This window comes from Rhinatrema bivittatum, chromosome 3 (genome assembly GCF_901001135.1).
Source record: "Rhinatrema bivittatum chromosome 3, aRhiBiv1.1, whole genome shotgun sequence".
NCBI classification, from domain to species: Eukaryota; Metazoa; Chordata; class Amphibia; order Gymnophiona; family Rhinatrematidae; genus Rhinatrema; species Rhinatrema bivittatum.
Window position 1 is genome coordinate 256,405,196 of NC_042617.1, and position 17,527 is coordinate 256,422,722.

General features: G+C 44.9%; 1 protein-coding gene across 1 annotated transcript in view; it reads right to left on the reverse strand.

Moving 5' to 3' along the window:
* ENTPD6 (ectonucleoside triphosphate diphosphohydrolase 6) overlaps positions 1 to 17,527 on the reverse strand; it is a 166,134-nt gene that overhangs the window by 129,309 nt on the left and 19,298 nt on the right. The window contains 2 exon segments of the mRNA XM_029594503.1: positions 1,018 to 1,093; positions 2,444 to 2,587. Of these exon segments, the coding sequence (XP_029450363.1) occupies positions 1,018 to 1,093; positions 2,444 to 2,587 (220 nt within the window).

The following is a 17,527-nucleotide window of genomic DNA, read 5'->3' on the forward strand; positions in this document are numbered from 1 at the left end:
AAGTTCCCTTCCCCAGGCAATTCCCAGAAAAGGACATAGCAGCCTTAAAAGCTTGTACCTTTAAGCATTCATTAACCTTAAACAATTACCGACCCTATTAAACTACTTTGTTGTTTTCATCAATTTAATTTCATATCAGTTATTTCCCATTAGAAATAGATTCAGAGAAATGTGAAGGTAGAAGATCATTGTATGGTCTATCTAGTCTGCCCATCCACACCAACTAATTCAGCTTTACAATTCCTATCACTTCCTCAGAGATCCCTTATGTCTATCCCATGCTTCTTGAAATCCAGTACTGTCTTTGAATCCCCCATCTCCACAGGGAGGCTGTTTTATGTATTTTAGATTATTCCCAAGTCTATCCCCTTTCAACCTCATCCCATGATCCTTCATTCTAAAGCCTCCTTTCTTTTGAAAGAGGCTCTTCCTCCTGTGCATGGGAACTGTGAAGGTATTAAAAATGTCTCTTTCATATCTCCCCTATGCCACCATATTCTAGGGTATACATGTTTAGATCTTTAACTATGTCCCCATCACTGAGCATTTTAGTAGCCACCATCTGGACTGACTTAATTCAGTTTATATCCCTTTGAGGGTGCAGTGTCCAGAATTGTACACAATATTCCAAATGTGGTCTCACCAGGGACCTATACAGGGGCAATATTACCTCCCTTTTTCTGCTGACCATTCTTCTCCCTATGCAGCCAAGCATTTTTCTGGCTTTTGCAGTCACTTTATCCATCTGTCTGGCCACCTTAAGATCATCAGATATGATGACCCCCATATACTCTACATGAATGAAGGTACTGCTGAGGTGCCTGCAAAAATTCCAGGTACTGTATTTCACAAAACTAACCATATGGATGTAGTGCCAAAAAACACCAAACAAACCCCTTAACCACAGATATTTAAAAAAAAAAAAATAGATCACTGCCCCAAACCATTTCAATTAAACATTGATCGAAAAGTGTTGAATAAAATGTCCTGTCCAATACATCAGCAATTTAAGATTACCTTCATCAGTTCCGTTCATAATTGTAGCACAGTCATCTCCTACAAAAAAAGGAGATAACCTAAAAGTTTCTTTTACCTAAAATAAAAATAAATAAATAAAATTGGTTAAAAATCTTCTCCAAAACAGGTGATATGTTTTTCAGCAACAAGGTTTATTATTAACTAGTATGTATTTTTCAACTTAATGATCAGGCAATAGCAGTGTTAGTAAGAAACCATAGCAAATTTTTTTGGAAGATCTAAATTCATGATTAGGATATTATAGTAACTCATGGGTCACTGACAGAGACAGGATGCTGAGATGGACCATTTGTCTGACCCAGTTTAGCTGTTCTTATGATCTTACAAAAGCAAATGAAAAGAAAATTAGGAAGGACAATTGAAAGAAAATGCTACATCTCAAAGGACAAGCCACGTTTTGTCATTATACTTTTTTTTTTTTAAAGTTAAAAATGTCAATATTCTACTGTAAGCTACAAAAAACAATACTGCCTCTTCATAGCACCCCCCTATGACCAAAATCACAAAGAATACAACTGATGGGGTAATTAATGCCTTGTGGGCTATCTCTAATGTCCAGTATTTCCAAGGAAGGCAACCGCCATTCTTATGACTGTACCTAGAAAACTTTGTATATAGTTTTATTATGCAGGACATGAATGGTTTTAAAAGATATATTTTTCAATTTTATATGCAAAAGTTTCTGCTCAGTTTACAGTAAAAGAAAAGAGAAAACTTTTATACAAGAACCACTCTCTCTTAATATCAATATTTTCAACGCAGGGAATCCAAAACTAGCACTTATCTGAAGCTGAGAAGAAAGTCACTTCTCATTTCTTTCATATTACCTGCTTGATTTCAAATACTTGGTGCCCGATTAGTGCCTGACACTGCCAGCGTTCTGACATAAGATGTCTGCATCAGGGGCTACAGAGAGTGTGTATCAGTGTTTTTCCTTTATCTGGCCACCATCTTCCTATGTCTAAGAAGAGTCTTTATTTAAATTTAAAATAAAAAAATTGAAACATATACCTTTAAAACCATTCACGTCCTGCATAATAAAATGGTATATAAAGTTTTCTAGGTACAGTCGTAAGAATGGCAGTTGCCTTCCTTGGAAATACCGGACATTAGAGATAGCCCACAAGGCATTAATACCCCTCAATTTTTTCTCTGTGATAATATTCTACTGTATACAAATTTTGAAATAAAGGCAAGCTGCACAATTCACAAAACAAAAAGATAGCATATTTAATTTGATTTATATTCCGCTTTTTTCAGGCACTTCACAACGGATTACATTCAGATACTGTAGGTATTTTGCTGCCCTCGATATAATTTAATTAGTTGCACTGTACACAAGTATGCAGGTTATTGAGAAATGTGAAAAGCAGATTTTGGGCACATACAAAACGTCGATCATTACCTTATCAAGCAGCTTTTGTGCCTTTTCTCCTGGTAACAAGCGCAAACCTGCTGTGGCTTTGAGAACCAAGGGTGTAAATTTCCATAGCTCTTTGGAAATTTCCTCTTTAGCAACTTCTAGCAGTGCTTGTATTCCCTGAGTGCACTGGAGAGATTTTGAAATAAAAATATTTAAAATGTTGACAGAATAATTTCTAAATGCATTACCTAGACAATTTGGGGCGGATTTTAAGAGCCCTGCTCGCCTAAATCCGCCCAAAACCGGGCGGATTTAGGCGAGCAAGGCCCTGCGCGCCGGGAAGCCTATTTTACATAGGCCTAACGGCGCGCGCAGAGCCCCGGGACTCGCGTAAGTCCCGGGGTTCTCCGAGGGGGGCGTGTCGGGGGCGGGCCCGGTCGTCGCGGCGTTTCGGGGGCGTGTCGGCAGCGTTTTGGGGGCGGGTATGGGGGCATGGCTACGGCCCGGGGCGGTCCGGGGGCGTGGCCGCGCCCTCCGTACCCACCCCCAGGTCACTGCCCGGCGCGCGGGGATTTACTCCTCCCTCCGGGAGGCGTAAATCCCCGGAGAAAGGTAAGGGGGAGGTGTAGACAGGGCCGGGCGGGTGGGTTAGGTAGAGGAAGGGAGGGGAAGGTGAGGGGAGGGCGTTAGAGGATTCCCTCCAAGGCCGCTCCGAAATCGGAGCGGCCTTGGAGGGAACGGGGGTAGGCTGCGCGGCTCGGCGCGCGCCGGCTATACAAAATCCATAGCCTTGCGCGCGCCGATCCAGGTTTTTAGCAGATACGCGCGGCTCCGCGCGTATCTACTAAAATCCAGCGTACTTTTGTTTGCGCCTGGAGCGCAAACAAAAGTAGGCTATTCGCGCTCCTTTTAAAATCCGCCCCTATGTGCAGAGTTTATTGTGAAATTTATGGTAAACATCTAGGATTGGTGGCTTTGGTTCATTTTTGTGAACTTTCCTTATGTTTTCCATTGTGGACAAAGACAAAAAGCCCTATTCAGTAAAAGTTTGATTAAACTCTTTCATAATGTCATACAGGGAAGCTTCCAATGCTAGAAAATTCCAAATCTGCCACTGAATTTTAAGCAGCCTGCTTGCTTAGGTAGTATAAACTGTGCTTTTCCAAAGGATGCATAAGAAAATGTCCCTATTCCTTTTCCAGCAGTCAACAGGAGAATGTGCAGAAGAATGTAAATGTCCACACTTCTTGATGCAAAGACAAATTTTTCGCCCTTGTTGAAATTAACTTCAGAATAATAAAGTTTTTGCTTTCCCGTCCCTCCCAACGCAGCCTGGTGGCGAAACACGGGTCCGTGTCGGGGGACCTGCCCATATACAAACCTCTGTATTACACTGTGGAGTTGCCGGAATAAAAATTTAAAAATTTGTCTTTGCATCAAGAAGTGTGGACATTTAAATTCTTCTGCACATTCTCCTGTTGACTGCTGTGTTTTAGTACGTGCAGTAACGCTCCTGGTTTTCTATTTGGATTGTCTCCTATTCCTCTCTCAACATGCTAATTGGATTTCTCAGAGTGCCATCATAATAGTCCAGGCCAACCCTCACAAAGTACACGTGCTTCCTTGCCCATGCTTAAACATTTCCTCAAGAGGAGGACTCATTCACACCTTCAAAACTATATTCAGGTCCTATGACAGGACCAGTAATTTAAAGGTTGGCCTAATTTTTAATACTGCTCTTAGAATTCATGTCATTGCTCACACAGGAAATCGTTTAAAAATGTAAACCTTTGAATGTTAGGCCTTAGTTCTTTACCAAGTACATCTTGAAGGATTTCCAACATGGATGGAATATTTTTGCCCAATAAACAACTATACTCACATCTGGCACTGCAAAGAGAAAGCTTCCCAAATCCTTGAATATGCCAAGGAAATGGATAATATTTTCACAAATAGAATATTAACTGTTGCACTGAATAACATTCTGCTTAATAGAAAAACAACTAACGACAGACTCTCTGTGTCCTTGTACATGACAGAGAGAGAGAAAGTCCTTGTTGGAGATAAAGTTACTATGGGTTTTTACCTAACTAATTAGTGTTGCATAGCACTTTGAATATGGACTGAAAAACCTTCAGCTTTTCAGGAGATTTTTCCAAGTCCATCCAAACTCCCCTAGCATAAATATACTCCTTGTTTGATCAAACAGGATACTGAAAACACATTTCCACATTATTTGTAAGCCTGTCTCTTTACAAAAAATAAAAATAGAAGATTCCTGAAGTGACATACTACCTGAATTTCTAGATAATTTATAGGAAGCTGATTCTTTACAGATCTGGTCCTTTATGCTGTTCAGTTGTGTAAGTGAGCCACCCAACTTGCCAGGCAGCATCTTATTACCAGCAATTAATATGCCTTTACAGATTTTTCTTGGCACAGGTTTGATTTGCTTTTCCATCATAAAAGAATGCCTTGTTTGTTTCGATAGTTATTTGCTCAATTTCTCTTCCCTTTTTGTTTCATGACAAGAGGAATGATAACTGAAAGTCTCAAACTTAACTTTGCCCAGCAGTTCAGTTCTGAAGTTGATATATAAGACCCAAAATTTGTAACACCACCGTGGTGATCCTTAAATTCTTTCATCCAAGGGAGTTTTGCTGCTATTGTGTCTAACTGGGTCTCCAGTTTCTGAGATGAGATAAACCTGCTTTTTATTAAATTTACACCCAGCCATGACTTTCAAGCAGGTGAATGGCACACTGGCACATTGTACATGGAGTGAATAAAGGAAGCATAAGCTATAAGGGGTAGTAGGGTGAGAACCATAGGCTATAACTCCCTAAAAATCAAACACCTCTATGCCAGCAGGTACTGTCCAGCAAGACTACATGGACACAGGCAACCAGACATTTGGGCCACAGCCTCACTAGTTTTGGCAGCTATTTAGTTACATGGATGGTTGGAAGGATGTGGGCGTTGGACTAAATACTGCATGCTCATCTACCCAGGATAACAGAGAACCAAAGAGGAATACAACAAAAACTGACTCAGAAAGGAGTGATATCTAACAAGCGATCAAGCTTCTACAGCTGGTGACTATGGTAAATCCTTAGCAATGCAGATCAGAAAAGTTGGGCAGAATGGATGGGATAGTGCCATCATCTGCTGTGTTAGATGTTTTGCTTATTTCTCTGAATTGGCTCTAATCAACTAGTCATTCAAGTATGAAATGTCTATCCTCCCTTTGCTTAACCTTGCTGCCAATATGAAAACCAGTTGTGTGAATACTGTGTGCTAAACGTAGGTAATGCAAACCTGAGGAATCTTTAGTGACCCACTCTGATGGAAATATGGAGATATGCAACCTTGTGGTCTACAGCTACTAAGAAATTCCAAGATTGCTGTATCAATTTCAGTTTTGGAATGGCAGAGTCGTATAAATGTGTTCACTGCTGTTCAAAGTTAGAATCACTGAAGGTTCCTGAAGGCTTTCAAGTACACTCCTGACTTATTTTCCACTAGTCACTGAAATGATAGCTTGGTGTGTAAATTAAATCCAGCAGGCATTATTTTACAGCTTTTTTTTTAAACATCTGGGAGATTGAAGAAAAATCAATCACTTCTTGGAATACTGAAGATCTATGGGGTATGCATTCCTTATATCCAAGGCCCTTTTTTCAGAAGTGAATTGGGTCAATTTGTGATAAAAAATAAAATAAAAAGTTAATCTACCCCATTAATTGCTCCAACAGAAGGGGGAAGAACACCTTCATGCTGAAAATCTTTTGTCAGAGCTGCTATCTCATCATTAGAGAAACAGATATCACAGAATGGGGAGGACATTGTCCTTCTTCCTCTAGCTCTTACTTAAACTTTGGCTGCCTACAGTGAAGAAAATTAGTTCCTGAAGACTGGAGGATAGCAAATGTAACCCCAATATTTAACAAGGGCTCCAGGGGCGATCCGGGAAACTACAGACCGGTTAGCCTGACTTCAGTGCCAGGAAAAATAGTGGAAAGTGTTCTAAACATCAAAATCACAGAACATATAGAAAGACATGGTTTAATGGAACAAAGTCAGCATGGCTTTACCCAGGGCAAGTCTTGCCTCACAAATCTGCTTCACTTTTTTGAAGGAGTTAATAAACATGTGGATAAAGGTGAACCGGTAGATATAGTATACTTGGATTTTCAGAAGGCGTTTGACAAAGTTCCTCATGAGAGGCTTCTAGGAAAAGTAAAAAGTCATGGGATAGGTGGCGATGTCCTTTCGTGGATTGCAAACTGGCTAAAAGACAGGAAACAGAGAGTAGGATTAAATGGGCAATTTTCTCAGTGGAAGGGAGTGGACAGTGGAGTGCCTCAGGGATCTGTATTGGGACCCTTACTGTTCAATATATTTATAAATGATCTGGAAAGAAATACGACGAGTGAGATAATCAAATTTGCAGATGACACAAAATTGTGCAGAGTAGTTAAATCACAAGCAGATTGTGATAAATTGCAGGAAGACCTTGTGAGACTGGAAAATTGGGCATCCAAATGGCAGATGAAATTTAATGTGGATAAGTGCAAGGTGATGCATATAGGGAAAAATAACCCATGCTATAATTACACGATGTTGGGTTCCATATTAGGTGCTACAACCCAAGAAAGAGATCTAGGTGTCATAGTGGATAACACATTGAAATCGTCGGTTCAGTGTGCTGCGGCAGTCAAAAAAGCAAACAGAATGTTGGGAATTATTAGAAAAGGAATGATGAATAAAACGGAAAATGTCATAATGCCTCTGTATCGCTCCATGGTGAGACCGCACCTTGAATACTGTGTACAAAAAAAGATATAATTGCGATGGAGAAGGTACAGAGAAGGGCTACCAAAATGATAAGGGGAATGGAACAACTCCCCTATGAGGAAAGACTAAAGAGGTTAGGACTTTTCAGCTTGGAGAAGAGACGACTGAGGGGGGATATGATAGAGGTGTTTAAAATCATGAGAGGTCTAGAACGGGTAGATGTGAATCGGTTATTTACTCTTTCGGATAGTAGAAGGACTAGGGGACACTCCATGAAGTTAGCATGGGGCACATTTAAAACTAATCGGAGAAAGTTCTTTTTTACTCAACGCACAATTAAACTCTGGAATTTGTTGCCAGAGAATGTGGTTCGTGCAGTTAGTATAGCTGTGTTTAAAAAAGGATTGGATAAGTTCTTGGAGGAGAAGTCCATTACCTGCTATTAAGTTCACTTAGAGAATAGCCACTGCCATTAGCAATGGTTACATGGAATAGACTTAGTTTTTGGGTACTTGCCAGGTTCTTATGGCCTGGATTGGCCACTGTTGGAAACAGGATGCTGGGCTTGATGGACCCTTGGTCTGACCCAGTATGGCATTTTCTTATGTTCTTATGTTCTACTTGTCAGATCGCTGAAGAACAGAGATAAAGATGAAACTTTTGAATCTATTTCAACACATATCAAAGATCCTTCCCCCCAAAAGTAAGGCACCTTTGAAATGACAGATTTTGAAATGACCCCCGAACTAAAAAACACAAAGCGAATCCTGAGACAAACAGAAAAAAAAATGGAGAAGAACCCCAACTCCAGAACAATACTTCACATCTACTCAACTGACCTCAACACAGCAAAACGAGATTTCTATGCAAAAAAAGATCCACGAATATCATTTCAACCCTAGGACACTTTTCGCCTACGTCACAGACCTAACCAACCCAAACAAGAATGCTACAGCCCACGACATCCCCACCATCTCCAGCGAAAACCTAGCGCACGTCTTCAAAGACAAAGTCTCCAGTATCATCGCCAAGATCCCCCCAGTCAACATTGACCTACCAGAACCACCCTCACACAACACCACATGGTTACAATTTGAACCAGTCGCATCCACTGAAATTGAAACCATCATTCAAAAGACAAACCCCGCCACCCACCCACTGGACCCCATACCCATCAAAACCTTAAAACTAGTCACCAAGCTCATCACCAGACCCATAGCCGATATAATCAACAAGGACACCCAGTACTTCTTTGATGCTAGCTGCTACATCAGCTCAGTGGAGTGTCACCGCTGTGGGGTAGATTTTTAAAAACGGCGCGTTCGCGTACTTTTGTTCGCGCTCCAGGCGCAAACAAAAGTACGCTGGATTTTAGTAGATACGCACGTAGCCGCGTGTATCTGCTAAAATCCAGGATCGGCGCGCGCAAGGCTGCCGATTTTGGGCAGCCGGCGAGCGCCAAGCCACGCAGCCTGCCTCCGTTCCCTCCGAGGCCGCTCCGATTTCGGAGCGGCCTCGGAGGGAACTTTCTTTCGCCCTCCCCTCACCTTCCCCTCCCTTCCTCTACCTAACCCACCCCCCCGGCCCTATCTAAACCCCCCCCCCCTACCTTTGTCCGGGGATTTACGCCTCCCGGAGGGAGAAGTAAATCCCCGCGCGCCAGCGGGCTGCTGGCGCGCCGAGACGCAACCCGGGGGCGGTTCCGGAGGGTGCGGCCATGCCCCTGGACAGCAACCACGCCCCCAGGCCCGCCCCCAAAACGCCACGTCGATCGGCCTCGCCCCCCCGACACGCCCGAGACAAAAAACCCCGGGACTTATGCGAGTCCCGGGGCTCTGCGCGCGCCAGCAGGCTTATGGAAAATAGGCGCGCGAGCAGGGCTTTTAAAATCCGCCCCTTTTTGTGCAATGCACGATGGTGCAAACCACTGGATCCAGAGGATATGGCCTGCCTTGCCAATGGGGGAATCTTAGAGGAGCTCCTACTCAACCCTCTTTCCTATGAAGTAGAGGATGCTTCACTGCAGGAGGACTATGGCCTCAAAGGGACTTAATACAGTTCCTCCATTTTGTAAGCTCTAGCCCAGCGGTTCTCAACCTGTGGGTCGCGACCCCGGCGGGGGTCGAACGCCCAAAACACAGGGGTCGCCTAAAGCAGGGGTCCTCAACCACCGGCCCGGGACCGGGCCATGGGAGTTTTTTGCCGGTCCGCGGCACCGCCAAGCACCGGCAGGTGTGTCGCGCGCTCCCGGTCTCTCCCGCTGCCGTTGCCGCCGGGCTGTCAGCACGTTCAAGCCCAGCGGGAACGGCAGCGGCGCTAGAAGAAGCTCTGCACCCGCGGCTGGGCCTTTTCTTCTTCCTGCGCCTGCCCCCTCCCTCCCGTGACCCGGAACAGGAAGTGAATCGCGGTGCGCGGGAAGGAGAGAGAGCCGCGCCGCGAGAAAAAGTAGCAGCAGCGGCTGCAGCATCGGTCCCCGAGCAATAGAAGCAGCCGGTAATGGAGAAAGGAGACAGCAGCATAAGCCTCCCGCGGCCGATGGGATTCTTCTTTCTTGGCCTGCGGGGGCTGGAGGAGGAGGTGATGCAGCTACCGTTTGTGCTCGGGGGAGAAGAGGAAGTGAATGAGAGAAAGAGAGAGAAGCAGCCGGCCAGCCTGTGTGTGATTGACTGGTCAGAGAGCTGATGTGTGTGTGTATGTGAGAGACAATGAAAGTGATTGCTCAGGGAGATGACTGATGTGTATGTGAGAGTGTGAGACATTAGTCAGGGAGGTGACTGATGTGTGTGTGTGAGAGAGAGAAAAAGCATGGAAGTGAGAAGTCTGGGTATGTGAGACAGCATGGGCGTAAGAAGCCTGGTGTTGTGGGGGTGAAAGAAAGCATGGGAGTGAGAAACCTGGGTGAGTGTGCATGCATGAGAGAGAGAGACTGCTTGGTAAGGTGATGGTGTGTGTGAGAGAAAAAGACTGGTGTGTGTGTGTGTGTGTGAATATGAGAGAATGTGATTCAGGGAATGAGAAGCCTGTGCACGTGGAGAGTGAGCATGGAAATGAGAGAGACTGGTGTGTGTGTAACAGAGAGAAAGTGATTATGGGAATGAGAAGCCTGTGCATGTGGAGAGAACAAGAATGGGAGTGAGAGACTGGTGTGTGAGTGAGAGAGAGAGAGAGAGAGAGAGAGAGAGAGAAGCCCATATATGTAAGTAGAACACGGGAGTGGGAAGCCTGTGTGTGTGTATGGCATGAGAGAAACTGTTCAGGAAGGTGACTGGTGTGTGTGTGTGTGAGAAAGTGATTATGAGAGTGAGAAGCCCGTATATGTAAGTAGAACACGGGAGTGGGAAGCCTGTGTGTGTGTGTATGGCATGAGAGAAACTGTTCAGGAAGGTGACTGGTGTGTGTGTGCCAAAGACTGTTTGGGAGATGATTGGTGTGTGAGAGACAGAAACTGGTCATGGGGGCATGACTGGTATGGTGTGTGTGTGTGAGAGACATGGGCACTAAGGAAGAGGACCATAAGTATAGAGCTTAGCTTCTACTGCTGCTTCTGGTGAGTGCCACGGCCTGCAGGGAAGGGGAGTAGGAGAGCTGCTGGAGGGGGTAAGTAAAGGTGGCTTTTTAAGTTTATTTTTCTTGACTGCCATTTTAATTGTGTGATGTCTGCTTTTTTGAAATATTTTATTGGTGTTTGGAGAATGTTTAATAGTTTTTATGAGTTTTTAATTGTTGGATGTTCATAGCTGTTTTGAAACATTTATTCTGCTTATTAGTATAGTTTTACAATTATTTCTGTGTGGGGATCTATAGCTGCTTGCTAGTTCTGTTTTCCTAATAAGAGGTGTATTGGTTTTTAGGACCTGATTTAATATTTGTAGTGTTGCCTTTTCATAGATAGGGTTGCTCCTGTTTGAGTGTATTCCATAATACAGGTGTAACTGTGTGCAAATTAGTTTATGTGCATTACTACAGATCCTGGGAGTATGTTAGGTCGGTTCTGTGTCTGTTACCGAGATGAGATATTTTGCTAGCATGTAAGCGTTTGTATCGGTCTTATTTGTTGTGTTTTCTCAGAGGACATGCATTGGTGGTAAACTGCTGTCTTTTCATAAGTAGGGCTATTGAGCCTGGAAATAGAAGGAGTTTGAGTTGCTGTTACTGAGATGTCACTAGAACCAGAATATCTTTTTTGTAGGGTGAGTTGTATGGGGAATGTCATAATTCTGCTTTACATCCATTATTGTGGGTCAGGGGGGTTCCTGTGGATACAAACTGTACTTTTACATCTAGCCCCGTGACGATCATGGGTCAGTGTGCCATGCATGTGAGAACCTATGGTGAGTTGAGTTACATTCACATTATAAATGTCATAATTAAATGATAAGTGTGCACTAAAATCCAACCCCATCCATAACCCCGCCCCCATATGACCAAAGCCCCGCCCTCACCCCACCCTCACGGGGCGAGGGCGGGGCGAGGGGTCACCGCAACATGAGGAACTGTATTGCGGGGTCACGGCATTAGAAAGGTTGAGAACCACTGCTCTAGCCCATTGAGCACATGGGGATATTCTTCTGCAATTATAGCAACTGCTTTGGTTGTGGTCTGGACCCAGGCAACAGCAGCAGAGCTTGTGTCCATCTGTAATGGACATTCATAAATCCACTCACTGTGGTCTTCTTTTTGCCAGACATCTTGAGGTTTTTTGTTTTTAAGGTAGCACTGAACAGTGTTATTGGAGTGCTGCTGAGGCAGTGAGACATCTTTCAAAAGAAAAAAAAAATGATGAAAGTGAATAAAATCAAGAAAGAAGATGGAGAGAGAGAGAGAGAAACATCTGTGCTCAAATGAAAAATAACAGAGGAGACTCACGAGGCAACACCCGTGCAGGAGTTCCTGCATATGCTCAGTAGCTAAAAGTTCTACTAGCTAGGAGAGATGAGTCCATTCAGTGCCGCCAGATGATGTCATCCACATCATGGGTAATTTAGCCCTTCTTATCAATGGTGCGTACACACACACACCAAAAAATCCCATGGGATAAAAGCACTAATGTACAATGTTCACATTAAAACATTTTATTCATAAATTATGAGCATAAAATAAATGAGCAGTTTCTACTCTGTTCTTAGCTCATGTATACAAAAGGATCTGTACAATTACATAAGCTTTACAAAGTGAATTTTATACAATAAAACAGTTGCACCATGTATTTACTCACTGTAACCTAAGTGTACATGAATTTGCATCCAACAAAATAAATATACCACAAATGGTATGCCAAAATGACAGGAATAATGATGTTAAAATTCTCACTGTCTCTAATTGTATGCAATGATACCCCATTTAGAGTATCCACAATCACACACATACATTCATACATCTTAAACAAAACTAATAGACATATTGTTTTTCTATATCTGATGGAAAATCCCCTACAAGGCCCTTGTTTCGCTGGTAGAGGCTTCTTCAGGGGGGAATCCCTGGCACAAGGAACAGTGTATAGTCTGTTTAAAAAGGGCCATTCCCGCTGAATATAAATGGGGAAGCGCCATGGCAACTTGAAGTTAGTGAGGAACAAAGTTGTACATCCAAAGCCCAACAGTCTAGCCCTCAGCTGGCTGCCTGGGAAAGGAAAATTGGTTCTTACCTGCTAATTTCAGTTCCTGTAGTACCATAAATCAGTCCAGACTCCTGGGTTTATTCATCCGTGCCAGCAGATGGAAACAGAGAAAGTAAAACTGACACTGATTCATATACCCTGGTGCCACCTGCAGTTCCTCAGTATTGACCAGTACCCATAACAAAACATTCGAAAACCTTGTATCAAAAACGTATAAAAACTTGGTAAACGTTCAGCTATTTCAAAAATACAATAGCTGAGTGGACGACTCTCCACCTCCATAAGTCGGGCGGGTTCTAGACTGATCCGTGGTACTACAGGAACAGAAATTAGCAGGTAAGAACCAATTTTCCTTTCCCTGTACGTACCTGGAACAGTCCAGACTCCTGGGATGTACCAAAGCTCCCTAACCAGGGTAGGTCCTGGAGAGTCCCGCTCGCAAGACACTCTCGCGGAAAGACAGACTCTGGATCCCCATCTAGCAGGTAATGCCTTGCAAAGGTATGCAGTGACTTCCAAGTCACCGCTCTACAAATCTCCTGTGAAGAAACCAACTGAGCTTCCACCCAAGAGGTCGCCTGAGATCAAGTGGCGTAGGCTCTCAAACCTTCCGGCATTTGTCGACCCTTGAGAATGTATGTAGACCCAAAGGTTTCCTTAAGCCACCTCGCAATGGTAGTCTTGGAAGCCTGGTACCCTTCTTCGGACCACTCCACCAAATAAAAAGGTGATCAGACCTCCTAAAATCATTCGTGACCTTGAGATAGATGTCCGTAGAGCTTTGTTGCGATATCTAACTGCCAAAGCTCCTGTGCATTAGCCTCAGAAACACCCAAGTCTGGAAAGGCTGGCAGCTCCACTGTGAGATGAAAAGCGGAAACCACCTTCGGAAGAAAAAACGACACTGTCTGCAAAGAAACACCTGCTTCCGAAATCTGAAGAAAAGGATTGCGATACGACAAAGCTTGCAACTCAGAAATTCTCCTCGCAGAGCAAATGGCTACTAAGAAAACGACCTTCAAAGTCAAATCTTTAAGAGTCGCTCTGCAAATAGGTTCGAAAGGAGCCTCACACAAGCCTCTGAGAACGAGATTAAGATTCCAAGGAGGACAAATCCTCCTCACAGGAGTATGCAAATTCTTAACTCCTCGAATAAATCTGACCACATCAGGGTGAGAGGACAGCCAGTACCATTCCACCTTCCCTCTTAAAGAAGCCAATGCCGCCACCTGAACTCTGAGCGAGTTGAAAGCAAGGCACTTGACTAACCCATCCTGGAGGAAAGACAAGATGTGAGACAGCGAATACCGCAAAGCTTGAACTCCCTTAGACATACACCAGGACTCAAAGATCTTCCAGACTCACACATAAGATAAAGAGGTAGACTTCCGCCTTGCTTGGAGAAGAGTTGTAATCACTGCTTCCGGGTATCTCCTGCTCCTCAAACGCTTCCTCTCAAAAGGCAAGCTGCTAGACAAAAGCGATCTGCCTTTTCGGAAAATACGGGGCCCTGCCATAGAAGACAAGGGAGATGACTGAACGCAATGGATCCTCGATTGCTAGATTGACCAGATCCGCTAACCATGGCCAGTGAGGCCATTATGGGGCCACCAGTACCACCTTCCTCAGATGATTCTCTATATGCCGCAATACCTTGCCTACAAGAGGCCACGGAGGGAAAATGTACAGAAGAACTCCCCGAGGCCAAGGCACCACAAAACTTCACAAGAGTCTTGCTTAATTGCAGAATCGGAGGGTACGGATATAGCAGGCCTGTGTTCCAGGAACGGGCGAAGGCATCCATGGGTGGTGCTCTTCGGTCTCTGTGTAGAGAGCAGAATTGGTCCACTTTACGGTTCTGGCTGGACGCAAAGAGGTCAATGTCTGGTTGACCCCACCGGTGGAAGATTCTGCCCGCAACAGAGGGATCCAGAGACCACTCATGGGGCTGGAAACTTTGGCTGAGGCAGTCCACCACAGCATTCTATGTGCCTGCCAGGTAAGTGGCTCGCAGAAGAATTGAATGCAACAGGGCCCAAGCCCAAATCTGCACCGCCTCTTGGCAGAGCAGGTAAGAGCCCATGCCCCCCTGTTTGTTCAGGTAACCACATTGCTACTTGGTTGTTGGTTTGAATCAAGACAACCTTGTTTGAGAGGCAGTCCTTGAATGCATAAAGGGCGTACTGTATTGCTCGAAGCTCCAGAAAGTTGATTTGATAGGACGCTTCTGCCTTTGTCCAAGTCCCTTGGGTTTGAAGGCCTTCGACATGGGCTCCCGAACCCAGGTTGGAGGCGTCCGCAGTTAAGGTCACCTGAGGAGCCGGTTGCTTGAAGGGAAGACCTGTTTGTAGGTTGGCTTTGTTTGTTCACCAAGCAAGGGACAGATGAAGCCAGTTGATTATGTGGACAAGGGACGAAAGCAGCTGAGTGGCTTGGTGCCACTGAGTTTTTAGGGTCCATTGAGTCAGTCTCATGGCTAGTCGTGCCATCAGAGTGACGTGGACTCTTGATGCCATATGGCCAAGCAACGTGAGTAATTGGCGAGCAGAGGTTGTTTGTCGAATGCGGATAGAGCTGGCGAGATTGGACAGCATGGTTGCGCGGTTACTGGGTAAGTATCCTTTGGCCAATGTGGTGTCTAAGTCTGCTCCTATAAAGGAGAGATGGTGAGACTGTATCAAGTAGTATTTCGGATAGTTTATCAGAAATCCCAATGAGTACAGAAGGTGGATAGTGAGAAAGAATGAGTTGAGAGATCCTTGCCTGGACTGGCTTTTTATGAGCCAGTCGTCGAGATATGGAAAGGCATGGACGCTCTTGCGGCGCAAGTGTGCAGCCACGACTGCCACTTTGTGAACACTCGGGGCGCCGAGGCCAGGCTGAATGGTAGTACCCTGTATTGGTAGTGCCCATGACCTACTACAAATCGCAGGTATTTGCGATGAGAAGGGGGGGGGGGGGGGGGGGGGGGGGGAAGATGGCTATATGGGCGTAAGCGTCCTGAAGCCCAAAAAGTAGAGCCAACCCCCCTGTTGTAGTAGGGGGAGCATGATGCCGAGGGATACCATTCTGAATCGTTTTTTGTGAAGAAAGAAGTTTAAGGAACGGAGGACCAGAATAAGATGGAGGCCTCTGGTCTTTTTTGGGATTAGGAAATAGCGGGAGGAGAACCCTCTTCCCCTTCTGAGTCGAGGGAACCGGTTCTACAGCCCTGGCATACAGAAGGGTTGAGAGTTCTGACTCGAGAAGGGTTATGTGATTGTCCCGGCTCCACGCTGGACTGGGTGGGGAGTGCGGGGATACCGCTGAGAAATTTAGACGGTAACTGTGGGTTATAGAAACATAGAAATGACGGCAGAAGAAGACCAAACGGCCCATCCAGCCTGCCCAGCAAGCTACACACTTTATCCTTTTTTTTTTTTCCTTTTTCTCTCTCCCACCTGTTACTATTGGCTTCCAGTACCCTCCAGCCCTAATTCCCCCTCCACCCCACCACCAATGTAGAGAGCAGCGCCGGATCTGCATCCAAGTGAACATTCAGCTCAATTAGGGGTAGCAACCGCTGCATACAAGCTGGCCACACCCCTGCCCCATACTCTTACCCACCCCTGTTTTTTGTTTTTTTTTTGGAGATGGCAGCCCTCCATCCTTCCGCTCCGTGAAGGAGGAACACCAACCACTGGCATCCTGCTCCGTGAATGCCTCTGTGGCTACTGCCGCTCCGTGCAGTGTTTTGCTGCCTTTTTATTCACATCCTCTAGACTTGATGGATCCACAGTGTTTATCCCACGCCCCTTTGAAGTCCTTCACAGTTTTAGACTTCACCACTTCCTCTGGAAGGGCATTGCAGGCATCCACCATCCTTTCCATGAAGAAATACTTCCTGACATTGGTTCTTAGTCTTCCTCCCTAGAGCCTCAGCTCGTGACCTCTGGTTCTGCTGATTTTTTTCTGACTGAAAAGGTTTGTCGTTGTCTTTGGATCATTAAAGTTTTTCAAGTATCTGAAAGTCTGAATCATAATCAGATGATGGACAGTACCCATTGGTCCGTTGTAATCTAACATCGGACAGTTAAGACAGCCTCAACACCAGGCGTCGCATGTGGGAAGCCAGATAACATCAAGGGGCACCCTGCAGCGCTTCTCACCCCACAGTCATGGGAGGGGAAGTGAAGGAAACAGCTTGATCTTCACCTGGAACTGGAAAGAAGCAGCGATGTAAGTGTTGCGATCATTAGACCCGCCCCCCCATGACATCACTAACATCGAACAGTTAAGACAGCCTCAACACCAGGCGTCGCGGAAGCCAGATAACAGATAACACCCCACCCCTTCGTGCAAACCTTTGTGTATATGTAAACATTTATTTTTATGTTTCCTTTGTTAACTAAGCTGTTTCATTGTATTCAACTAAGGAATTTTTTCCTGCTTTTTTTGTTTCACTGTAAACCAGCATGATTTGCATTTAATGCAAGAATGTCCGTATATAAAAGTTAAAAATAAATAAATACATAATCGGGTGCCACCTGGTTGTGAAGTGGCAGAGACGGCCTCCCACCGGTAATTTTGGTTCTGGGATCAGGGGAAGGTGGCTGCTGCTCTCTGGAAAGGAGTCAAAATCCAGTCGCAGAACCAGCTTGTGGAGCTGGTTGCGCTCTAGGAGTTCTTGTTTGCCGGGCATGTCCTCTGAGGGGCCCGAGCAGGTCGTGCCC